At 37.0% G+C, this 27,514-nt stretch overlaps 1 protein-coding gene across 11 annotated transcripts in view; it reads right to left on the bottom strand.

Moving 5' to 3' along the window:
* Positions 1–237: 237 nt before the first annotated feature.
* The window catches only part of Eya1 (EYA transcriptional coactivator and phosphatase 1), a 312,871-nt gene continuing 285,594 nt past the window's right edge, over positions 238–27,514 (bottom strand). For all 11 annotated transcript variants that reach the window (XM_078017035.1, XM_040293957.2, XM_005335818.5 and 8 more), the window contains 6 exons: positions 16,406–16,464; positions 16,133–16,293; positions 15,120–15,234; positions 14,900–15,021; positions 11,230–11,330; positions 238–2,246 (listed from right to left, as the gene is read on the bottom strand). In XM_078017035.1, coding sequence (XP_077873161.1) covers positions 2,166–2,246; positions 11,230–11,330; positions 14,900–15,021; positions 15,120–15,234; positions 16,133–16,293; positions 16,406–16,464 — 639 coding nt within the window. In that variant the 3' untranslated portion in view covers positions 238–2,165. The remainder of the gene's footprint in view (positions 2,247–11,229; positions 11,331–14,899; positions 15,022–15,119; positions 15,235–16,132; positions 16,294–16,405; positions 16,465–27,514) is intronic.

The following is a 27,514-nucleotide window of genomic DNA, read 5'->3' as shown; positions in this document are numbered from 1 at the left end:
TCAGTTTATAGAGTTTGGGGAAAGAAAGAGCTTTTCCATTCATCAGTTCTTACAGTGATCAGAGAAACAGCTGTTGCCTACCAGCTTGGTTCCCTGAAGGACTGATAAAGCCATCACAGCAGCTGCTTCTTGCAACTTCCTTTGTGGGGCTTTTTGAGTGTTCCAATGCAACCAAAGTCCTGCTACTTCCTATAAACATCAGGAAAAAGATGATATTGATATTCGAGGAGCGTATAGTACTTCACAAATCAATTTTATTAATTTAAACACAAAAATTAATGAAGAAAAATTCTGTACACAATTGTGGACACGACACACCTTTTTACAGTAAGGCCAAGATGAGTTTTGTCTTTTAAGTCTTCAGAGTACAAGAACATAAAATGAGAAGGTTAAAAAAAAATAAATCATCAACTTCTGTTTGCTTCAAGTGAAAAAGGGAAAAAAAAGAGAAGCTAATTCAATTGTCACACGATTTGGAGAATTCACAAATGACTAATTCTAGCAGCAACACGAAACTTCAGATAAGGGTGGAATAACTCTTTAGCTACTCTGGGTCAAAGCTGGGGGGGGGCAATACAATATTAAATAAAATGTATTCAAAGAATAATTTCATGGAAATGAAAAGCTTTAGATGCCAAAGAGTAGCTTGCCTGGACAAATTGATCACTTTGGGAGAGACTTTCCTATTGTGTGACCATAGTGACACTCCCCCCCCCCAAAGATTTATGCTTGTCATGATATAAGTGGAGGCTAACATTAATTTTTTTGGTGATGGAGATCCCACTACATCCACTGTTGGCAATGAACTTTCCTCTGCATGGGGAGGAAAAGAGGGGATTTGAACTTGTGGAGTAATGCAAAGTTATGCTGATATCTAGCCACGTGGAAATGTCTTCCTGTACCTAAACAAGAAAATACAGACACAATAATAATTCTGAGCACATTAAAACTCTGTTAGTCTCCCATTCGTGAACCATTTTTATTAATAAAATATATCTATCATCTATATTCTTTCCATGGGATGAAGCATTTGAATAATCACTTTTCCAAATAGTTACATATAATACATTAGTGTTGAAATGAAAAAGGTGATAAGAGGACTTTTCATGTTTCCAAAGGAGGAAGCTGCTCTGTTATTTTTATCAAGATCCTCCTAACAGTATTAACAAAATTTAGATATAAGAACTGATGGGGGAAAAGGATTTGGAAAACAAAATCCTTATTGACACTTGACATCCATGCTTTTGGTCTTGACAACATTATCAAAAAAAAAAATCCATTATCTACATATTTATACCCAATACTCAGATAAGGCACTGCACATGAGTTTGTGCACCTGTTGCCTCAAGCTTCACTGAGAAGGCTTTACTGCCTTTCAATATCATTTCCCTAAACAATATGTAAAAGAATCATCCATTATTACAAATTTACACCAAAAATTCTTTCTGTACATGATTGTCTCAGTGATGTACATATTATATGTTTAAATTAGACATACTTTAAACTACTTTGCAATGTGCTAAAATTCAAAGTACTTGCCATGTCATGAGGCAAAGGCCTTTAATTGCTTATTTCTTACATTATTGTCTCTTCAATTACTTGATGTCAAAGTCTGTCTGGGTAAATTGTATGGTATGTGATTTATACCTCAGTAATTTTTTTTTAATAAAAAGTCTGTTCATAAATAAGTAGAGATGTACAGATTACCCTGGGTAGAAGACACCAAAAAGTAAACCTTCTTTACAAGAAAATTCTTCCACTGGTATTCAGGAAATACATTTTCAGTCTTTGTTGTGCAATCAAGTTTGCTGTATTAGAGAAGCTGTTTATGTCACATTGAAAATGCTAAAAACTGAAGTGTTTGCAGGTCCTTTCTTCACAGGTTTGAACCGTGTAGTTAATGTGGCAAAGACACATTACGCTGTGCTAGAACATTCTCATGGCTTCTTTTCATTGGATTCACAGTACTAGAGTCAACAGCTGTTCTGAAGAAATAGACGTGGTCCTCCCTTAACCACGAGGGCAGAGGTCAAAATTGACAGCAGCTGCACATGGTATGTTGAAATCACTAAGTTCTGGAGTCCAGCGCTGACATGAAACTCGGGCCTGTTGGATTTGTCCCTGGTCACAGGGAGGTTGTGTGGTTTCAAAGTGCCATGCTGTCGTTACAGGTACTCCAGTTCCAAGGCATGATGTAGGGCCATGAGGTCTGAGTGACTAGAGACCCTCCAGAAAGGCATGGCATGCTGCAGAAAGGGTAGATACACAGTCAGGACAGAGAATATGCCCAACTCCCTCTGAAAATCCACTATTTATGCCCAGCCCCTTGTTTAAGTATTAGGAAAACTGTCGGCTATCCTCTTCGCCATCATATCCATCTGTTCAAAAAAAAAAAAATTCAAACCTAATCCTCCCCAAAGAGTCAGGGGATGAATTTTAAAATGCAATCTAGAGTCCATTTCTTTAAGAAGGTTCTGGATATTTTTTAACTAGGTCTATACTGTGACTTGAATGCTAATTTTAAACTTTAATAAGACATTCACTGTGAATGAAACTTTGCCAAGAACAGGTGCCTTTCAAAATATGTATGCAGTGGATTTTTGATGCTAAAAGCTTGTTTTTTATGAGTCTAAGCCATTTTCCTCAGTTGGTAGTATTTTACATTTTTCCAAACTAATCTTTCTCATATATGAAGCAATCCTTCTTTATTTCCATCAGTTATTCTTTACATTGATCTTAAGACTTTACCATATGAGAAAAACTTAATGAATGTCTAAGGTTGGTTTTGTGTGTATTTGTGTTATTACTTAAACTATCAAGGTAGGGATGTTTGTGAAACATCTGAATAAACCAGAGACAAGAAAAACAGGAGAAAGTAAGGTCACTGCAATCCCTAAATGGTGAAAAATGTGATAATGAACTTTTATAGTTCAAAAGGAGTGTAAATAAGTACTTTTGCATCAGTAAAATATTTTTCTTAAAAGAAAATCATCACCTTTGGGGGACAAAACTCTGCTTAGTTCATAAAGTGATAAACTACTTATTATAGAAGGTAATAATTATAGGATAATATGGAGGCCAAAGTATAATTTGCAATTATAGTTCTGAAGAATTTGGGAAATTTTCAGACTAAGATTCTGACATGGAGGCAAAAAGAAATGAGGTTTTGTTTTTCTAATCTGTTACAATGGGAGCTACTATTTTGATATCAAACTATTAAAAGCACATTTATTAACAATGTATTTGCCTCAAATTATCTAAAATCTTATACTACATTGCAATATCAAATGTAGTCCTTTTATACTTGATATTACTTGCAAGTATCTATATATTTTTGTTAGCCATTTCTAGACTATTTTATCATTTAAGGATAAGATCTCATTGTAGATTTCTAGAGGATGCTCTACTGGGGTCTTTAGATTGTAATATAAATCATTGTGCTTTCATTCATTTTAAAAAATTGTTTTTTGATTTTGCATGCATACAGTCTAGGTATAAAAGACCTTGAGTTGCATCTTGCCATGACTCAGTATTTCACAGTCTGTAGATGAGTAACAGAAAGGTACTACTATGTAAATTCATCTGTATTCTAAGGAGAGTTGAAGGGGAGCAATCATCTGTGCTTAGGGAATGGGGGAAATACTTAAAAATAGAATGTGCTAGTTGAGCTGGGTCTGAAAGGATGATATTCAAAAGAGTACTCTGAATGGGTCTGTGGGTTGGGGCATAGAAGATAAAGGAAAAGTTGTTAGCACTGGCTGGGTATGAAAGACTCATTTGGTGACATGACTGGCTGCAGGAGCCAGTTGGTTGAGAGTCTGGTAAGCCCTATGAAAGAGTTTCTTGGTAATGATAATTATTAAGTACTGGGTGTTATGTCAGGAGGCACTGTGCCACATAGGTACTATTATCACCATTCTACTACTGAAAAAAAAATAAGAGTAGAGGGTTTTAAATAATAACTGATATGGAATGAAGCCAAGATTCTTACCAGCTCTGAACTTAATCTGAATTTTACTGTAATGCCTCCCAACTGTTCCTGTGGCTTTTAAAAAAAAATTTGCATAGCTCAATTATCAGCACAATAGCACATATTAAAACATACTCACAATCCAATCCCTATTCTGGTAAACGAGTGAATGCAATTCATAGATTTGGGATGTAAATGTTTGATCTCTTATAATACCGAAAGCTTTCTTTCTTTTTTATTATTGGAGAAAATTCATGCGTATAAAACATTTGTAAAAAAAAATATAACTATCTAAAGAAATATAGACCACTTTTTAATCCTACTACACAAATAGCCACATTTCTGTACATTTTTATGTAAGTTCCTATTCACATATTTGAAGTTACGCATATATACAGTATGTGCCATTCTGCATCCTGCTTATTTAGACTTAACTTAATTTTAGATATATCGTTTTCAACTGTAAACATATTCTTTCATATCAAACTATCTAATTTTATATCCTTATGCTAATTGTGATTTTCCTATTTCCTTTAATATATTTGCCAGCAATCCATTACCCTTCCCCAAAGTTCTTTCTCATTTCTATAGATCTAATGTGCTGTTATTTTGGGAAGTAAAAAAGGATGCTGAAGGTTCTTCAGACAGACATCCAGAAACCTCTAGGATAACTAGCTTTACAAATTTATATAAAAATATTTGTGAGAGGTGGAATTTTTTTCCAAAATAGGTTTGGATTCTTTTGCAAGCATTGGTTCCCACAAATGAGTTCCCTACCTCTACAATCATGACCACTACACATTTGGAAGCTGCTGGTGCACTCAGAAACATGCAGCAACAAATGCAATAAGTGGCAGAGAAATAGAAAAGGGAACTGAAAAAAAACTCCAGCTAATTCTTTGGTACATGGTTAAGTCATAAATTGGCCATTTCATGTCACAGCAAATGACTGTTACTCATCTTCATAGGTGTGTTGATGCCAGTCTAGAGCACATTTAAATTGTTTTACCTTTAAGCCCTATTCTACAACACTATGTAGAAAGGTGAGATTCTTCCTAAGAAGCCCTGAGTGAAAGTGATGAGCTATTCCTTTAGCAGATGATAGACAACCCATCACAGTGCAGTGGTGATGAGGCTACTTCCTTGGAACAAAAGTGCCCAAGGTTTTACAATGACAGCAGGCAGATTCTGGGGACAGCTGCATTTAGGACACAAACTCCAGACTCAGCACTATTTCATCTCTTGAGGGGTAAAGAGGTCTGCAATGATCAGCTTCATTCTCACAAAAAAAAATAGTGGACTTCTCTAAGAGATGTTAACTTACTATCAAGTAGGTGCATAGAAGAAAACAGTCTATGGAAGAAGGCTGGTGACAAAAACTCCTACCCATAAATAATTAGAACTAATATTGCATAATAGTATTTTCCCTAAATAAGCACACAGAAATGCATGCAATCTTTGCATCAATAAGAGCTTCCTATCTATAAAATAAAGGTTTAGTGGAAATGACTTAAGATGCTTGATTGCAAGTTTATGATTTAATTGTTAAGCTATAGTCCATTCCCTTTAGAGTACTCTAGCTGGAATGTAATAGTTAATAGACACAAGCCGCCACTGCCAAGAACCACTCAGCAGGCAAGATATATCTAATGAGACAAATTCATTACAATTTTGTGAGGCTGTGTTGGATTTAAACTCAAATTCAGAGAGGAGAGCTTAGCTGAAAGCAGTAAGTTGGGCTTGTACTGAAGTGGAAAAATGGAGGAAGTTGGAAAGAGAAATGTACAGGGATGGGTCTCCCAGTTAGGAGGTGTGTGTTGTGACAAGGCCAACAAGTAGGATGCACAGAGCATTTTCTGTGATTAGTCTGGATGACTCATTATATGGATTAATAAGATTTTTTTCAAGGAAATGAAAAATATATAAGGGGTTTAGATTTGTATCTGGTAAATAGAAGGAAATGGTGGCTAATAATTCCTTGATGTTGGGAGACACCAAGAAGGTATTTTAAACAATTTAGGGCAGCAGTCAGAGTCAGGTGGATTTGGAAGTGTGACTGTCTGGGTCACAGAAAAATCAGGCAGAGTGACATTAGAAATGGAGTGAGTGTGATGGATGGAAGGCATCATGACAGAGAATTCATGTGACTTATGGGCTGCAAGTAGAGCACCCCAAAGTGAGTCTAAGTGGACAAACTGGTTTGGGACAGCTGAAATCATTTGGTGTATTAAGATGGTTATGACATGCAATAGCAAAATGGAAATACTCCATCTGGTAATTGGAGCCCTAGGTTCCAAAATAGAGCTCCCCACAAATCTTAACAGAAATGACAGCTATAAACGTGACACATGCACAGTTTATCAAGAGTGGGCACACACTGAGAAGTGGGTACCAAGCCTAAAGGAGCACATGGTTCTGGGTCTTTACAGCCAAAATGTTTTCCAAAGGGAACATAATGACATCTTCTTTCTTTTTCCTCTTGACTATGGCTGTGAACTCTCCAAATTCCCTTAGCTTGGCCTTCCCACCTGATATTTTGCATTTCTCCCTTCTAGTTACATCTGACATCCATCACACATAAAGCCGGACATGTGGGCACTCATAGATAAATGGATATTACTGGATTAAACTAAAATTTTCCAAAATTTAAAAGCAGACTCTGATGTTCATATTGCACTTCTGGGAATTTATCCCACAGAGGAATTTGTCCAACAGATATACTTGAATAAACCACATAAACACCATTCACTGCAGAACTGTTTGTAATAGTAAACACAGGACCCCACCTAAAGTTCAGCCCCAGGGGACTGGTTAAATAATTGCACATCCACATAATGGAATACCAAGCAGTCACTTAAAGGGATTAGAGATGGAAAGCTCTATATACTGATACAGATAAGTGCCTGGACAGATTGCCAATGAAAAAAAGCAGGCACAGAAGAAAACAATATAATTATCATTTGTATTAAAAAAAAACTCTGCTTTTCTATGCATACATTATTTCTGGATAGTTTGCATATGGAGGTACTAATGCTTCCCAAATTATAGAGATTTCAAAACATAGATTATTCTAACAACTCATGAATACTTATTATACTTCTCATCTTTTTCCCCTCTAATCAGAAGTGAGCTCTTCAAGGATGAAGGAGAATCCAGTTCCAAGACCTGACATATAGTAAGTGTTCATCAAATGTTAACAAATCACTATACAGTAGTAAGATTCTTTGGATTCCATGTTTGTAATCTCTGTATCACTCTTAATGAAATCTGAAACCAGATAATTTAATTGCATTACTAATATTTTTATATACGTGGCTTCTACTTTCCTCTTGAATACGTTCAGAATTAGGTATTGTCAATCAGGTTCTCAGTTCTATTCTGGATTTTAGAAGTTTTGAATGTTTAATAGAGCATTTTTTGGGGGGGGTGGTAGAAGGGATTGAACTCGGGGGCACTCAACTACTAAGCCACATCCCCAGCTCTATTTTGTATTTTATTTAGAGGCAGGGTCTCACTGAGTTGCTTAGCCAACTTCAGCAAAAGAAAGGTGCTTTGAACTCGTGATCCTCCTGTCTCAGCCTCCTGCGCTGCCTGGCTAAAGTGAACAACTTTTGATAAAGCCTATGTCATTGTGTAGAGTAATGTGTATTTGTTTTTTCCTGTTATTCAGAAGAGACTAATTTGAAATAGCTTTCTAAGGTTAGTTTTGTAAGGCCACTTTTACTCTACAAATGAAAACTAAGTATTAACATCTTAATTTTTTTTTAAATCATATGCATGAACAATTTTCACTTGAGTCATATTGTATTAGGGAAACAAAGAATTTATAGTGAAAAAGAAAGCCTGATTTTTTTTTTCTTTGAGTAAAGTATTTCCACGATACAAATTATAGAGTTAGATTCAATTACTCAGAAAAGTCCTTGGACTAAATTGGCAAAGAGGTCCAAGTGAAACCAGGATTTCAAGTGACCTTTAATGACATAGGCAACTGGAGAATTACTTACTGGCTTTTGTTTCTGGCTTAAAAAACAATCTTACTTAGTCAGATGAAAGACATCTCTACAGGGAAAAGGAGAGAGAGTGTTGTTGTGCATTTTTAACTGAGAGGTAAGCTAAATGGTTAAAACTGATTTTGAACAAGTGCAAAATGTTTTGATTTTGCAAAACAATGTAAAAATGTGCAAGACTTCAGTGGTTCACTATTTTATTTAGTAATTTAAACTGATCAGTACTACTCAATAACTGAAGTATCAGAATGAATAAAGTTTAAAAGCATAATTTCATATCTGCCTCACAAGAAGATACACAAACTTTAATTTAAAAAAGCATATAAATTATTTTCTGTAAACCAAATGCTTAAGATATATAAATGAGATTCACAATTTACTTCTAAATCTCATGAGATCAGAGAAAGGAAGTTCAAAACTTAGGACACTTTCTAGCTGTGTCTGTTGGCCAAATAAATCATCCTTTCTGTGCCTTCATTTCCTCCCCTGTGAAGTGGGTCTAAGGATTCCTTCCTAATAAAATTGCAAGGATTTAATGAGACAATGAATATGAGTGCTTAAAAGGAGGACTGAGATATGAAGATGTTAGTAATTGAAACAAGAACTGCTAACTCTTTATGTAACTTTTTACAGGGCAAGTTGAGGATATTCATTATCTATTTTAGATCTTTTTCTAAAAAGGCTAGACAAAACATTCTCCTTAAGACGTGTCATTCTGAGTAATAACTTGATATCTGAATCTTTTGAAAAATCTACGCTTTATATACACAGAGGCAGGTCCCAAGGTACAAAGAGACTATTCTCATCAGATGGTTTGGGACACATCACCTATAGTCAAACAGGAAATCAAAGTTAAAGGCTGGGATGACCCATTCATACTCAAAAAATTCAAAGAGAATGTTCTTTGCAATTGGTGTGCCCCAGATAAAGAAAGAATATCGTATCCAAAGACAACTGAAAATAATTTTAACTGTTTTTCTAACAAAGAATTTGTTTTTCCTGTTGTTCTTACCAAACCCAAGAAATATTTTTTTTTTAAGTTTTTAGATAGGGTCCAAAGGATTTTACCTGTATTCTTTGATTTTAGGTGATCACTTTGGCAACTTTCTCCTGAAATTAAACTTTTGGTGAACACAAGAGGAAGAAGAACCAGGCAGAGTCACACTCTGGCCTAGGGCCACATTGGCATGAAATGCTACTCTTCAACTCCCCAGTTCTCAGAGGTGTAAATGTGTTCCATGTCTTCCTGGCCACCAGGAGGTCCAAGGGGGAATTCCAGAAAGACAACTTGAGCCTGCATTCCCACTAAACATTCTCTTTTAGATTTCCAGGAATAAATGTTGGGAATTCTAATTTATTTTGAGGAAGATGATCCACAGGGCTAATACGTATACCCAAGAACAATCAATGCTGCACACTGGTGGAGAAGAAAGGTCAGAACGAGTGCTTAAATGGCAAATGCCATTTCAGATCAAGCACTAACATACCAGAAGGTCTGTTATAATGTGAGTCTCCTGGCACACTGTATCCATGGTGCGTATCAGTGAGGTCATTGACAGAATTAATGTTAATACCTACACTTTTATTGGAATTCAGAGGCACCAACAAAGGTGCATGAAGTCATCTTCATTGGCCATATGTCATACTTGATGTTCAATGATGCATATGTGACCTGGACCTTTATGTGCCACTTCTAGTACGAAAAATATTATATGAAAAAATATTGTAGAAGAACTAGATTCTTTTATGGAATCTAATGAATGAGTGTGGGAGGAAGGGAAAGTTATGTTATTGGCTAATCTTGTCATGCTCTTAAGAAATATTTAGAGTATAAGTGTACCAAGATTTATAAAAGCATTCAAAGACAGACTCAATAAAACAAGATCTCCACCTGTAAGCTCAGATTTAGTTCCTGAAAGAGGCACATCAGCCAACAGGAATGGTGGCTACATTTCTTACTGAATTTACATGTATCAGGTTTTATTTTATCGTAGTTATAGATCTCAAATCTAATCTTCAAAAACAGGCCTCAGAGCTAGGTGCTTTTGCTAGACGAATAGAGGGGTCAAGAAACTTGTGCAAAGTCAGACTGGATAAGATGCAGAGCCATAAATCAAACCTAGGCTGGAGCAAGAATCCAAGCTGTTTACTACTCCAGTTCTGATGAGTTAGACTATAATTAGGTTCCTAGACACTGAGGGTATATGAAAAGTAAACCATGAATTTTTAAAATTGAGTTAGACAATGACTGAAAGGCACTGGAGTAAAGATTCCAGAGAAAAAATGCTAGGCATGGTCTGAGGAGTATGTAAATCCTCAAATGCCTAAGTTGAGGTATCTGGAGGTGAGTCCTGTAGGAGGGAATTAGATAAGGTCAGGAGATAGGGCTGCCATGACAACATTAATAGCTGTACAAGAGGAACAGAGACCTGATCTTGCACACTTACTGTCTCAATGTGGGATGCCCTCTGCCATGTTATAATGTAGCAAGATGGACTGCTCAGCTTCTAGAACTCTGAGCCACATAAACCTGTTCTTGTATAAATTGGTCTCAAGTATTTTGTTACAGTAACAAAACAAACATCAGTAGATGAATATGACTGTAGTGTTCTGTGAAGGAGGAAGGCAGGTTGTAACCAGATTGTGAAGACCCTGGGTGCCAGGCTAAGGTATGTGGTCCTCCCCTTACAAAAGTGCATTGAAATGCAGATGAAACAGCTTCTTCAGAGATTGAGGAGAACAAAAATGCAAGGGTAAGACAGGAAGTCTAGAGACTTAAAGTGAGGTCCTTTACAAGTATCCCAAGAGGCAGGCCCATCAGGTCCCGTAGAAAACCAAATCTCTGACCACCTGGTATGGAAGAGGCTTTCTGAAGTGATGATTGAAAGGTGCTCAGGTAATGAGATTTGAACCACTTGGCAACATCTGTTCTGGGTACAGAAAGGGGCAGGCTGGCATGAGTAAGCGTGTGTGTCATCTCTGTTCTGGATGGTGGCTGTGCCACTGTGCCTACCTTTCTGCTCCCAAAGTCTATACTCTATGAAGACTAACCAGATCTTCACAATCTGGTTATAACCTTTGAACTTGTGCACCTCACTATTCATGTTGAGTTCTCTGACCTTTTATGGTGCTTATAGCTCTGTATATGTCCATAGTCTGTTTCAGATAAATAGAACTTGTTTCAATGATCCATTTGAGAATTTTGAGGACTAAGGAAAAGTGAATAGCACAAGATGTACCCTCTACACTCACCTTTTTTGCTCCTTGTTCTTCTTCCACACCATCTCCTATAACAACATACACCACTTTTCTTCCAAACCTTTGAATTATCCTCTCAAAACAGCTTTCCTTTCCTAATGAACAAAAATAAATTACAGAAAATGTAAAGTTTGGATAACCCAGCCCGATTATGCTGGAACATTTTATATAAAATGCTTTCTTTGTGCTTTCGATTCAACTCAACCCCATTTGTGCAAAATTTAGAGTGCTTGTCATTTGGTATTATATGGAATAGCACAATAGATTTAAAATTACAAATTAATTAGCAATGTGGTATCCTGTCCCTTGAAAACTGACAACTTAAAATACTCTTTTCCCAAGGACTTGTTTATTAAAAAGTAAAATCTAGTCAATCTCAGTTTAACAATTGAGAGAACAGTGTTGTTTTGCAGTAATACTTTTTTTTTTTCCTTACAAGCTGAGACTAAACAAAGACATGAAATTCTGGCAATATATTATAGCTTGGTTTTTAAGAAGTTTCATAAGATATCAAACTCTGAAAATACTTGTTCCAAACAGAGAATATTAAGAGAAATGAAACTGGTTTGACTTGGTTTTGGCAATAGCAAGAACGAACAAACATACATTGGAATTAGTTTACCCCTTCGTTTTCAGGTTGAATTAAAGCTCAATGAGTTTACTTGAAATAGTCTCATAAAACTCCTCCTGAAATCAGTGTCAGGTAATTGGGGTACCATAGTGAGCTCATGCCTACTGTACCCAGGCATCTCATGTTCAATAAAGCACTTTCCTAGAGGAAAGGAGAGATACAGGTAACAAAACACCTTTATCTCTGTTATCTTTCCCATGTCATGACTTAGTTTGGGCTCCCAGCACCGCTACCCCAGCAGCACATCTGAGCAGTTAATGCAGGCATTGTTTCTTCCAAGTCTCTGGCTGCCAATGGGGTCATTTTACTGGACAATGGGACAGTTTATAGTTTTCAAATGTGAATGGTTGAGAGGGACCTGCACCCCTTTCAAATAAGGATCAGATATACCAATGAACAAATTGCTTGTTTGCTTAAACAAATGTCTGCTTTATATTTGTATTTTGCACTAAAATCTCTCATTTGCATCTGACAGAATGAAATAGAACCAGCCTTATTCAAAGGATACAATTTTAATGCTGCTTTAGTTGTCTACTAAACTGTGAAATATTAAGTCACTAAGGAACAAATTCAAAACATAGTTTTCATTGCAAAAATGTATAACCAAATATGTGTCATGAAAACTACTTTTTCCCTCCTTGAGGGGAAAATAAGTATTTTTGCAGTTTTTGTCTCATGGAAACAGGAAGGTAAAACATTAAAGGCGAAGGTAGAGAGGACAAAAATGAATTCTTTCCTACGCATATAGGTTCAACTATAAATTTTGGGTCATGTAGAAAAGATGAAGCTGCCATTTAGAAGTTAGTTAGAAATCTTATACTAAGTATTCACTTTAAATCCATTTTGTCTGAAAAGGCACTGCCGCAGTTCTGCTAAGTGAGAGACCATTCTTCTAGCATTTTAGCGGTTTGTGTACCATGAAAAGCCTTTTTCTATACTGATCACATCTCTTATTTGATGGCACAATGAGTTTTAATCTCTAGTTTTCTAAATAAAAATATAGAAAAGTGAGATTCTGCCTCTGGTGTTGAGATAATTGTGTACCACCCTCTATTTTTCATTCTAATTTTTATTCTGTACTGAAAAAACATCCAATATTTGAAATAAAATGTCCATTTAAATAGTTAATGCTCACTGAAGTGTTATTGTGATTTCCTATTACCTGGGATTAAACCTCAAAGCATATGACACACAAAATACTACTTGTGCTTTCCTTCTGGGGGCTCAGAACTACCCCTTCTGTGTACTAAATACTTCCTTGGAATTTGTCCCAACTTTCATGTGCTAATAAACCTTACCACAATCTGTTTACAAAACACAATAATTCTACTTGATCAATATAGATGAAAATAGGATTAACACATGACTTAATATACACCGATTGTATATGCTCTCATGTTCCATAAAAAATTTTTAGTTATAATGGGCTACTAAAAAAGTTATTTGGTATATCCCTTTCTTTTTGTAAACATTTTTCAGCTTTCTGATCTTGGTCTTTTCTCGGAAACCATCATTCTCAAATTCTAAATATGTATATTTCCAGTTTGAGAAGTCTGAAAAGCCTATGGGGTATTCAGGCAAACTCAACACTAATTTAATTAAGCATAATTTCCCCATCCATTAATCATGCCACCACTGAACCAGGTGCCTAAAAGAAACCTCCATGCCAGCCTTCCTTGAAATAGACATTTATTTTATTCAGAAACATGTTTTGAGTACTTAATATATGCTGGGCACTGCAGACACTATGATGAGCAAAAGAGACCTCAAGAATATTAAAGACTAGTAGAGAAGTCTTACTATAAATAATTATATAAGTAGTTATTTAGTGATCATGAAGTATAAAAGTAGGAGACCCATTAGACTCACAGGAATTCCACCTTTGTCCCTTTATAAATAGGCTTCTTCCTACCTACAAGGATGCTTTATCCTCTTCTCTGGAGAATTAACCAAAGTAACATTTATCTCCTTAGGGTAATATACAAAGCCATAAGACTAGACCCATGTGTACCTCTCCAGTTTCAACTTCTCCTATGAGCACTGTACACTAATCAATCAGGATCATTCACAAATCCCTTAGCAGGGAACACATTTTAATTTCTCTTTTGATCTCTTAGCACATCTGCTGGGTTCACAGTCTTTGTTCTTCTATACCCAGCTCAAATGTCATCCTGCCCCTTAGCTTTTGCTAGTATTTGCCCTCTGCTGACTCCTGACCAGAAGCAAATGCTTCCTTGGCCATGTGCACATTCAGGCATTTAGCAGCAACCTCCAGGGTATGGAAAGGAGTTTACATTTTGGAATCAGACCTGTAATTGGCCAACTATATACTTGAGCAATTTACTTTAATTTCCTCATTGTAAAATGTAAAGATTGAGTTAATTATATAAAATACTTAGTATAGTTCTAGACACACAGTAGATACTTGATAAGTGCTCATTCATACATTACTTTATCATATTGGAATATGGTGATTGAGATGTCTGCTTTTCCTGAGAATAAAAGCCATGCCTTTGTATCCCTACTTTTATTCTATATTGGTTTATAGTTCAATTAAATTTCATATTAGTCTTTTCCCCAACTGTTTCCTTCTTGCAAATAGCTTGATTTTTTTGTATCTCCATAAAAAAAGGAAATTCAATTGTTCATATATATTAAAAATTAAAAACAAATCCCATTTCCAGTAATAGAAAACTATTTTTAGAGTTGTTTCTTTTTATAGTTTTACATAACTGCTCATTTTAGCTTACAAATATTTTTGTTGATGGTGTCTAAAATAATAAAAATAAAATGATAATCTGGAATTGAGGAGAAATTACTTATATCTCAAGTACTCATCTTAATATTAGCCAGTGAAATAAAATTTTATGACTTCTACCAAATGGATTATATTTTATTATTTCTCTTGATGTCTAATGCTGATTTTGAAAATTATTTCTCAAGTATTCTGAATTCTGAAAAATAAGTTTCATTTACTGTCTTTCACTTTTACTACTAGAAAGAGTTGATAAAAATAAAAAACAAACAGCTCACCTATTTTAGTTGCACTGTAAATATTTTCTATTGGAAATACAATTCCTAATCCATATAGCAGGACTTTTGCCAACGCAGGGATGAGCTGAGTAGTTGTTACTAAAATATTCACACAGTTAGTCCTAAGGGAACAGAAAGAAAAAACTGTTGAAAAATGAATCCCTCAAATGAACAAGCCAGCAGCACTCTTGTCCCAGCAGAGACCCCAAGGGTGCCTCACCGGGAGTGAATGAGGGAGAGTGCTTTCAGGGCCAGAGTCAACCAGGAATCTGTCAGAGCTTCGATCTCAGCCCTCAACTGCAACCAGGCTTCCCTCTTAGCTGGACCAAGCAGACCTGGGGATTTAAAAGAGTATATGAGCTATTTCCTCACCAATGCATGCATTTCTCTGGCTGTATAAATATTTAATATCATTACCAACATTGCCTTCAAGCTTTATAATATACAAAGTCATTTTCACATATTCTCATTCAGGTGACAAATGTTTTTAGTTTATAAGGGCCACTTACTGGCTTTGCATTCCTAGCATGCCTTCTTTTTGGGTCATCTATTTTCCTCACTTCAGCTAACCTTTTGGCTGCCAGTATAAGTGTGTGATGTTGGCTTTGCCAGTGAAAATCAGTCTTGGCAGACCTTTTGCTGAATCTATGGAAAGACTGCTCTTCCTCACCCAGAAAGTGCTAAACTGGTAGGATACAGACCGGGATCTACTGGTGGTCATTTTCCCACCTTTTGGGAGGAACAATCAGATGATTCCTCTCTTGAGGGAAAGCATGGATTCTCTTGATGACATCACTTGAACATCTGAATACAGCCATGTTGGAAATCTATCCTTACACTTTCCATCTTTTTTTTTTTTTAAGTCCATATATTCCCTGTGAATGCTAAAGCCATCCTAGCCATGGTGAACCACAGGAACAGATCCAAGCTAAGGCAAGCATCCACCCTGTAGGAGGAATGTTAACAGCCCATCTTGTGATTTGGTTAGGGGCTGTTAAGCCCATATTATTGGAAGGACAACTGAATTGGAGAGGTCAAGGGACTTCCCCCAGGTCACATCACTAGGTAAACAGGGTAGCAGGCTCTATTCTGATATTTCTGACACTAAATCACAGCAGATAAGTGCCGGTGAGATGCAACTGTCCTTAAAAAAGCTAATTACGTCCCAAACAGTGTGACCCAACAGTGAATGGTACTGTTGGCATTTGAACTGCACTGGTGATGGTCACTTGCCTCCCACATTGTTTTTGTAGGTGTTGTAGATCTCTTTTACTCGTCTGTAGCGGAAGGCCAACTTTCTCATCCAGTCCACACCGCCCCGGACACCAGTTGCCAGGCATAAATTAGCACTGGTGGCTGCAGCAGGAAAGCCATCTGTTCCAAAGTTATATGTGCTATTTAGATGCAAGAGAAGTCCAAAGTTAACTGAACAGAAAATTCATCTTAATTAGATGAATAATTAAGCCATAAAAGGGAGAAGATTCCTTCACATTTTATGGTGCTCACCTTAGATCCTGTCCATTATCATCTGAAGAAACATCATCTATATGGACTTGGTCACATTCCTAAAAAGCAATCAAAATGATATACATCAGTTTTTTGAAAGCTATTTTTTTTGAAAAGCCACATACAGACATTTTAAAAAACACCTTAAATGGAGCATTTTTCTACTATGTAAATCAGTAGGTGGCAGTCTCGTTAAATTGACATTTTTACCTACTTGTGGTGCTCTTCTGTGGGAAACAATCAATGTCATCGAGGACTACTGTTATTCAACTTCAGAAAACACATTTTTGTGTTTAGAAAAGAAAGTGATTGAAAACAATTAGCATGTGTGTTCCATAAACCTCAGGTACCTTAAGACATCACGCTGCTCAAAACTGATTCAGTCAGTGTCTGAGCGTAACTGAAACCAGACATTTTGGTAAATGTAACATGCTAGAAAAATTAAACCTGATGCTAACTGCCAATGAAATTATGACCTCTGATTGCTGTTGAGCCACACACCAACACAGCCTGAGGCCAGTGTGCTGAGGAGCCCAGACAAAAAATCTGTTACTAGTTTGCCATTTATTTGAGAGATGTGAGTTTTATTCTGTGTGTGTGTATGCGCGCGCATACACACACAAGATTTAAAAAAAAAAAGACAGGAGACTTCAGGACCTAAATAAAAATAATCAAACCATGTGTTGTTTTACATTTCTTTCAAAATTTTTTTAACTGTTATTTTTTACAGTTTGGTATTACATGTTCATTTTAAATACTGAATTTATGAGTTTGTTATACCATAATGTCAGTTTGAACAGATCTGATTTTAAATCCCAAGCAGTGTTTAAACTGTTCAGAACAGCAGGTTGTTAACTTTGGGCTAAAACTTTGCTGGACCAAGAGAATGTTTATGCACCTGTTTGTACAGGAGCCTCAGCGTGTCTCCCTATGCCCTCTCCAGCCCCCTGCATGGCTGTGGCTAAGAGTGGGTGCCACATAAACACTTGAGGAATGAATGAAGGTATACTAATCTGGACACAGACAAAGTGTCTAGGCCAGAAACCAGTAACATAGATGTTACTCCTTTTGTATTTAGACTCTAAATATCCCTGAGGCCTTTATTAAACTAAAAGTTTAAAAATACTCAAAAGAAATTTCTAGGTAAAATACCCTGTATTAGAAAAGGTTCTTCTGATTCAGGCTCTGTTCATGTTTTCAGATAAAGTTAATTTTATAAAAAGCAGCACCCCTCTTTAGCACTCGGCAACTGACTCTGTAACCGAGATGACAAATGTGAACCGCTCCAGTAATGGAAGGTATATTTTTATGTTGCTGGTTCCTTCTGCACAATTCTCTCTCCATGGATTTGTGAGGAAGGGAGCAGGAGATAGAAATGGAAAGAAACTCAAACCAGCTGTTCCTTAACAGAATTAAAATCTTGACCCCCCAACCTCTTCTCCAAAGCATCTATTTTCCAGGCAGCCCTCTCCCAGCAAGCAGCAAGTTCCAAGGAGGAAAAGACTTTGACCTTGTAACCCGCCCACTCTCCTGAGGTCTATAACTTCAGATAAGAAAAAAGGAAAAGGCGGTCTAGGAGCCCTCACATGCTGACTGTGAATTTAACATTTGTAAAACAGGTCATTCTTGGAAAACACAGTGGGGAACTTTTCAGAGTTAACAATTTAATCTTATTTGAGGAGACAATGGTCATTGTTTGTGTTTGCAACAGCATGCTCATTCCAGTTTTAAAGAGTTGCACTAAGTTGGGAGAAGAAATCGCTGATCTTTACCCAGAAATGCAATTTTTATGATAGTTAGTAAATTACTCTTCTACAGTGTATAGTTGGGGGAGGGAGATGGGGTAAAAGGCCATACTGTCCTGAAAGAGAAATTTTTGAACTAAGGGAAGGAAGTTGAAGAACTGAAAGGGGGTGGGGGAAGATATGTTAAAAAGAATTTAATCCAAGGAAAAGAAGCTGACCCAGAATTCCCTGGTTAACTTGGGAGTTAGAAGAGTGGTTTGGAAGAGCAGGGTGTGGTGATGCTTTTTAAAAACTAATTTAGTTGTAAATTTCCACTAACAGAGGACTCCTTTATCTTCTACCTCTGTTGATGGCTCCACTGTCCCTATTATTCTTCTATACCCTGTATTTGTTTTCTCCTGCTAGTTTTATTTAAAACTTATTGTCCCTGGCCCAGACCCTCATTGGAAGAACTGTTCCATATCTTAGTTAGCTGTAATTAACTGTTAACAGCTTGAGGCTTTTACCAGTTGAGAGCAAACTCACCCCACAATGACTTAATTAAAGCAAGTTTGGTTTGATAGCAAAAAGGAAATCTTTCTTTATCAGGAGAATATTTTGTAGAATCATTTTAATGAAAAGAGTTTTGAAAACCAAAAGCATTTTTGAAAGAGCCTAATTAGCACCATTAAGAATGAAAAAACAAACAAACATTAAATGTCTATGCAAAATATGTTTGAAAATTGTTACTCAGTTTACTTAATGAGTAATAGAAAAAATACTGCACAAACTTCAAATGTATAAAATACATACTGGGGATTCCTTATCTGTAAGTCCTTAAGCTTGCAAAAATGGCATAAATGATAATGCTTTTTAAAAACTTTCAAAAACTTTAATGAGAAACAATAATATTGCTCTCTTGATGATTACCTATTAAAATTTAATTCCTGGGAGAATGGAGAATATTATGGAGGATATTGCAACATTTCACAACAGAGCTGCAAAATGTGTTAATTTGTCATGAGTGTGTTCGCCCTCAAATTTGAATGCAGGTAGGTACCTTGCTTCCATGCATGTATTCTGAAACTCAGTGTCCAGCAGGAAGATGAACTTTTCTTCTCCTACTTTTTTTTTTTTTTTTAAGCCACTAAGTTTTTGTTTTTTCTTCTTGGGAACCTAATTTTGGGTTTTCATGTATGCCTTCTGGGTTTGGTCATCTTTTAGTCTCCAAATTTTTTTTTTTTTTTAATCCGGACAATTAGAAAATTGAAGGAGGAGAGCAAGACCTGATTTAAGAATCACTGGCTTTAAGCAGAAAGAGACTTCGGCTCTTGAAAAGCAACAAAGTTTAACGTTACTAGAACATTCCACAGACCCAGAAGACCAAAATGGAAGCTGAGTCTATTTCCAGGTGCCAAATATATTCCTAGAAACCCTGAGTGTGTACTACACTGAGGACAGAACATATAAGATTCCATGGAAAAGTAAGTACTATTTCATAAAAGTACATTCCATTATTATTCAGCCTTATAGAAGAATGAAATTATGGCCTTTGCCAATAAATGGATGAAACTGGAGAATACTATGCTAAGTGAGATAAGCCAATCCCAAAGAACCAAAGGCCAAATGTTTTCTCTAATATGCTAATGTTAATTCACAATAAATGGGGTGGGGAGAATAGAGGTATTTTGGACTAGACTGAAGGGAGTGAAGGGAGGGAAGGGGCAAGGGGGTAGGAAGAACAGTAGAATGAATCAACATTATTACCCTATGTGCATATATGATTACGTGACCTGTGTAACTCTATATCATGTACCACCAGATAAATGAGAAGTTATACTCCATTTGTGTATGAGATGTCAAAATGCATTCTACTATCATGTATAATTAATTAGAATTAGAAAATATTTAAAAGAGTACATTGTCCAATGTACTTTTGAAATAAATTTCCAAAAACTATATAATAGGGCTGTCTGGAGGTGAAATCATTACTGAATGTCTAATGTCTAGGGACAGCAGTCACATTTCTAGGGGCCAGACCAGCACATTTTTATGCATTAACCTGCAGTTGGTAAGGCTTGAGATGCCAAAAGATACCACTTTCTATTGAGATATCTGGCCTGAGACCTTCCTGGGGGCTGAGGCAATGATTTAAGACTCCTGATAGATTCTGTACCCACAACCATCTGAGCAGGCAAATGGGTGCCTTAGCTTAGAAAGATGGTTACTTACTCGTGTGGGGTTATCTACAAAGAAGCTCCAGCTTTCTAGGGACTGTTCATGATGCTGAGGACGCAGCATTAACACAATGGACAAGAATCTTTACCACCTTGGAACTAACATTCTAGTAGGGGAAACATCCAAAGAAGAAAACATGCAAAAAATACAGTAGGTTTGATCGTGGTATAAATGCTAAGGAAAAAATACACCAGGCAAGGGGGATATGCAATGCTAAATGGGTATCTGGGAAAAAGAAAGCAAGGGACTCTCTAGTTCAAAGGCCCTGAGGCAGGAGGGGAGATCCAGGGAGGAGTCACTAGGCTGGCAGTCACTACAAAGAGCTGGGTAAGCAGTGCACAGATCAGCAGTTCTGTCCTTAAGGCACTTACAATTTAGCAGGGAAGAAAAAAATAAATCGACTTTACTGTGATAAATTAATTATGGTAGATTTGGCAGAATCTCTCTGGGACCAAAAGGAACCCCCTCTGCTGAGGGTTGCAGAGTTCTGAAGGAGTGAAATTGTATTTTGCTAAGTCAGGAAAGGATGGCACACCCCAATGTCTACCACTTTGGTGATGGAAGCACTCAAACAGACAGATAGTGGCTTGCTAGTGATGACTCCCAGCTCCTGAGCTGTGGTGGCAGGAAAAAAAAACTGCTTTTTGGTCTCAGACTGTCTATGTTAGACCTGTAGCCTCAATTGGCCATGGGGTGCGCCGGAGACAGTGGTATTTATTGCACAAGCCTTGTTCTCTCAAGGAAATGGCCTATGTTTAGCGACACAGAGGAGCACTGTAGAGTTAGCAAGCTTCAGAAAGGCAAGGGGAAGACTCTTGAAGACCCTGTTTCTTTTTAACCTTCAAATCACTTACCTCATAATGTGTATAGGAGCTAGAAAGTGTTCAAAGTGTAGGGTAAAAAGTTGTGGTTTTGTTTTATTTTCGTCAGCTCCTTTCCAAAGGGATTTCAAAATCAGAAACGTGTTTGCATAAAGGCTCATCCATATCTACCTTCACATGTTAACCATACCAATTCTCACATATATATCCATATAGTGCAAATACATTCTAAGGACGAATGGGGCCAGTGCATGACAAAATTGTGATTTATCCTTCGCTAGGAAAACTTTATACTTAATGATGGAACTTTGATATCACTAAAGCATTGGTCCACTGTTCCCATCCTGGGCTTGGTCCACCCCCATTTCCAGGTCCTAAAGCAACAAGGATGCACTTGACCTTTTGATGCTTGATCACCAAGTGTTCTATATTAATACTCTGTATCCTTCACAGAGCAGACTCTTCCTTCCCCCAAAGCACTGGCCAAATATATCAGTTAAGAAGCATTTGTTATACAGGTTGAGCATCCCTAATTCCAGAATAGGAAATCTGAAATGCTCCAAAATTTAAAACTTTTTGAACTCTGACATGAAAAATCCCACTCTTGATCTTATGTGACAAGTCGCAGTCAAAATGCAGGTGTGTTAAAAATATGGTATAAAATTACCTTTAGGCTATGTGTATAAAGTACAGATGAAATGTAAATGCATTTTATGATTTAGAGTATTTGGTCCTATTCCCAAGATATCTCATTATGTAATATGCAAATATCCCAAAATTTCAAAAAATCTGAAATACTCTGGGTCCCAAGAAATTCGAATAAGGGACATTCAGCATCACATCTCCTCCCCTCAATTTCACATGATAGATACCTGCCTATTCAATATGTCATGACCAAGGTCCTTTGTGGATTACCAGTTATTTGGAGTTTAGGAACTCCAGCTTTGAAATGTATCCTCCCCTTGGCTTCACACCTACTGTGTCTTAGCTTTGCGACCATAATTCCTTTCCCAGCCTGGAGCTTGGATCCTCCAGTGCAAGCTTCAACCCTTCATGTCATTACCAGGCTTTTAAATGATTGGCACTTCAGAGGGACATTGTCCAGAAGGCGCGCCATTGTGGTTATGGGGTCTTTGCCAGGAGTAAACGGTACATACAGAGTGCAATTGTAGGTGGTGAGAGCCTGGGTTTTCACATGTCACCCTGACACAGTGCATCCTAAGTAGGAGGTTTGAGGCCCAGGAACACAGATTAGACCACAGTCATGGGAGGGGGCGTTAAACGAGGGCAGATGGTAATGATCTGAGGTGCACCGTTGGGCCCACAGGTATTAGCCTGCAAACCTCTGTTCTAACATGACAGGCTCCTGCAATCACTTTCAGATAAATACCACAAACCAAGCGATCAAAGTGTACCCAAGCCTGGCTTCCTTTTATGTGACATGGCCTGTGCTTCACAGAGGAGTAAAATAAATAAAATTAGTAAGCTTCAGTTACTACTGGCCCTCAGCTCACAGGCATCCAAGCACTCACACAGCTAGATTATAAAACGCTCACTTGGATGGCTGGGGAAACTGCCAACATGCAAGGCAGCTGAATACCAGCACTGGTGGAGGGAGTAGGCAGAGAGCCACATGGGGTCTGATCTCACAGCCATGCGGCAAGCGCACAATTGCTTTTAGAACTCTGGTTGTACTGTTATTCTACCTTCTTGGTTCTGTCTGTCATTATTCTTGGCATGGCAACTCAAGCTGACCTTTTTCTGATCCATCATCATCTCTGGTCTTCTAGGGGTGGGCCACAGACTTGTTCTTTTGGATCAAGCCCCGGGAATAACTCTGATTTTGTACAGGGGCTCATATGCAAAATATTAAGTTATGGCAGAATTTTTCTGCAAATATTTATTCTGCTTTGATACTGTAGTGGTTGTACTTTCCCCCCAAGCCTTTCACTTGTACCATAATTATGTAAAAATACACCATACGATTCAAGCTAGTTTAGGAAAATTAATAAAGAGAATTAAGGCAGTTACAACGAGTCTTATTATCTGTGCCAAGTCAAGTACGTAACAGCCAGCACATGGACGCTCTGAACGTGAAACTAGAAACACAAACTCAGAGTAAACCCGAAGCCTTTGAATAAACAGAGACTCTAAGAAGACTTCAGGGCAGTTTGCACATTATGAAAGGGAACAATATGAAAAAAATGACAAATGTATTTTTGGAGAAGTTGAGTTACCGGGTCCAAATTCTGCTGACCAAGGCTATATTTTTTTCCATGTTCCAAATTTATCATAAGAAAACTAGCACCATACTGCCAACTAATTGTTTCAATACCTTCCTTTACAAAGTGGAGAAAAGAAAAGTCTCTAGAGAAGTAGCTCTTTTCATTGTGTCTTAACATCAGTGTGTCTGTTAAGACCAGCTGGAGTTGCCAAAGCCGGAAAGAATCACTGGTTTCTTCGTCCCCTCCTGTCACTAGGTAATTACATCTGAACTCCTTACTGAACATTACTGATACTTGCTTGAGACCTTTGACTTCGACAAGTTGCTAAGATATTCCTCTTATTTCTAAACAGGAAGATCTACACATGGAGCAGGGATAGTTGTACTATGCAGACAAACTCACACCGATTGTCTGAAAGCTTGATTTTGACAAGTGATCAGTAGTACTTAAAATGTTTAAAAAACATCCACCTGGGGATCTATCGGCACTGGCCTTGTTTTCATAGAAAGTCTAAATGGAATAGATGACCAGTGTTAGAGTGACAGAGATTTTAAGGGAGTGACTTTCCACAGTCGGTTTTGCAAATCACTTCTGACTCCCTGGATATTTTGATGACATCTTTGGAAAAGAAAAGGTAAAATGGGTAACCTGAGAGCCTGCTTTTCTGAAAGCATCTACGATTCAGAAGTTTGGGGGTCAGGGGTAGCCAAGGAACAAGCCCCTGGAAGGGAAAAAACTGAAGATCCCTGCTTCTAGTTCACTGACAATTGGATTAGGTATGTCAAGTCCAGCCACTGTAGCTAGGAAATTCTGTCCATGAGTTAAGAAGCTTTTTACATGTTTCTCTTTGTTAAGAGAGAGAGCGCGAGCGAGTGCCCACCCAATTAATTCACTGTGTATTTATACTAACTGGCTTGGAATAACACCATCCCAATGTGCTTTCTGAAGGTGTACCCAAGCCCTCACCACACTTTTGAGTGTATGTGATGGAGCACAAGAGCTGCCTGGTGTCCTCTGTCTAGCATTGTGGGTACCGGGCAAGCCCACAGTGCAACCCAAGGGCTCAGGGAGGTGTACGGTCCACAGCCTCTGCATGCTGGCAGGACCTGTCATCTGTCTGGGGTGCACTTGGTGACCCTCACATTTCCCTTGCTTTCCCACACAATGCTTCCCTGCAGGAGGAAAGGGTGCACATTACCTGTGGCTAACTCACAGGCGACAAAGAACAAAGGGAGTTTTGAGATTTGCCTCATTCACAATTTGGGGAAGTGTAAGCTAAGGAATTAAAACAGACCTGGACAAAAGTATTTTAAAATTTCCACTCTAAACCATCCACTCAGCACACCACTGGCACCAATGCCTATTTTAGCTCAATATTTAAATATCCGTATCTGTTTTGATAGGAATAAGATGACACAACCATACAAGCCAATGAGAAAAGAAAACAGAACTTCAAATCTCAGAAACTGAAAGTAGGAATTTCAACATTTATGTTTTGAACTTTGATAATAAGATGCAACTTGTGGAGACACACACTGTTTTTTTATTGTTTCTTACTCATAAAAAGAGTGCTTTAATATATTTAATGTTACAATCTTCCTTAGGGTTTATCTGAGAGAGGGAGAAAGATTTTGCTAAAATTATGTTTACATTGATTAAGGAACCTAGGTGCTTACATTAGAAACCCAAGATTTGAATTACAGCATTTTTAACAAAGATGTTTGTTATTTTGATCTGAATCTGTTTATATTAATATTCTTAAAATATTTAAAGTCTTTATTTAAAGTGCCTGCAGATGGTATGTTAAGACCAAGGATAAGCTGACGTGTTTAAGCTATGTGCTAGTTGGTATATTTATAAAATAACTGATGAATATTTAAGACAATTAAATGGAAGTTTCTAGGACTCTTAAGACATATTAATAACTAAATAAAAGATGAAAATTATATTTTTCTTATAATACTAATTCCCTTTAAAATGTGCTAGTTAAAAAATAGGATGTTATTAAATTCTCCTTTAGCATGGGGCTTATCCTAAAGGAATCACATGAAGATAGTTCCTTCTTTGCGGGTGTAGTACTAATAAATGTCAGTTTCACTCTGCTTGGAGTTCCTTCTCTCTCACATAAATACCTTCTTTACCACAAGATTATATTAAATATATTTGTCTTTATTCACATTCTCAACCTTAGGGTGAAAAAAGTCTCACTTAATGAAAGCCAGAAAGAACTGAAAATAAACCTTTAAAACAAAGCCAGAAAGAACTGAAAATAAACCTTTAAAACAAAATGGGCTTATTTAAAATTGTTAACCACTCCATCTCTAATGGTAATGGATTAATTAATAATTATGGTATACGTTACATTTGATTTAGCTATACCAATACTTATAATTTTCTTTACTTTTTAAAAACAACGAATACAACTTGTACTGCTTGTTTCATTCATTAGCTTTTTTTGAGGGAGGGAGCTAGGGTGGTACATGCTAAGCTCCTGTTCTATCACTGATCTACAGCCCTATCATTTATGAAGTTGTGTTTTGTATACAGTACAAGATATTTCAGTGCATTCTATGTGCCTACCACTGATACTGTGCACAAACACTTATGCCAGCTACATGGCTTTATTTATAGTTCAGTTAATATAAAAGGATTAGCAATTTACAAACTTGTGTAGGAACTAGTGAAAACGTTGCAAACCTTCAGATACAACATAGGACAACACAATCATGTGTGGTATCAAACTATATTATACATCTTTATCATTAACATGTTATACAACATGTTGAAATTGCATTGTGTAATAAAGTATGACCACAGAAGACTAAAGATCAATGTGCAAAATAATTATTTTTCAGAACATTAAAATAACTCAGCACACATCTAACATAAATATTGTTCTTTTGAACATTGACTCAGAACTACACTTAAGAAGCCTTTGATTTACTGCTGAACTTATTCTCAATTTTCAATGGCCCTACTCATCACTTTTGCAAATGTAATTTGTCACTGACAACAGTCAGTGTTCTTTGTAACTCCTGTTTCCTTTCTTTTAGATCTATTATTCCTGCTGAGAGTATCTACTAAGGAAGAATTTTTCATAGTGACATCAACTCTAGGCTTGCTGTGAAAAATTACAGTCTCATAAAAAAATCATTCTTTTTATTACAAACTTGCTGCTAGAGCATGAAAAAAATATCCAAATCAGGAGACCTCTTGATCTATCCTCTTCTGCAGTCACTTATCCCTCATTGCCATTAAAAGACAACGAATCACATAATAGTTTGCCTACAAAATATTTACCTAGAAGCTCTATTTTAGATAGAAATATTTGTTTTGTGCATATATAAAATAATGAACTTAAGCTATAATACAAACTAGGTCTTATCTGAAAGTTTTCTTTTTAGTCTTTCTAGATATTTGCAACAAATAGAAATTCCAGTGTATCATTGTTCCAAATTTATCATTATTTAACTGCAAACACTAGGCTGACAGAATTTCAAAAGAAGTATTTTCACATAATTAACCTTGTTAAGTGCTTGGGTTTTCAAGATTTTTTGTCTTTCTTTTTTGCAGTGGTGAGGGTGGAGTTCAAGGTTTAAACGTCGAAAAGAGATTAATTTATCAACTGTAGTTAACTTACACAGTCAGATAATTTTATAATTGTAAGAAATACTCAGTATATAAAATAATGTGTAGCTTAGAATAAATCAGCCTCCATGACATCCTTAGTCGATAAGTTCATAAAGATTTTCCAAGCCAATTTTCCCTGCCATGTAATTATTACTGACTCCAGAAAGAAAAATATGCAGAACCGGACATAGGCACTTGAAAGAAAGAGAAGGAAAAAAGGTTCCCCATGAGCTACCGGAAGGTTCCATCATCACCTCCCCTCACTGACAACCCCTGCAGAGGGAGGGGAAGACCTCTGAGGGCCATGGCTGGACTCATAATATTCCCTCTCTCTTCCAAGTGTCAATGGGGCTGAATTCTACTGCTCACATCATCCCTTCTGAATCTTCTTTTATATAACACAGACTTCAGGTAAGAAAAAATTAGTTAAGCCCCAATTGCCTTGGTGGGAACAGTCCTATCAGGTCAATT

This window comes from Ictidomys tridecemlineatus, chromosome 7 (assembly GCF_052094955.1).
Source record: "Ictidomys tridecemlineatus isolate mIctTri1 chromosome 7, mIctTri1.hap1, whole genome shotgun sequence".
Taxonomy (NCBI): domain Eukaryota; kingdom Metazoa; phylum Chordata; class Mammalia; order Rodentia; family Sciuridae; genus Ictidomys; species Ictidomys tridecemlineatus.
This window is presented reverse-complemented; position numbering and strand designations above follow the sequence as displayed.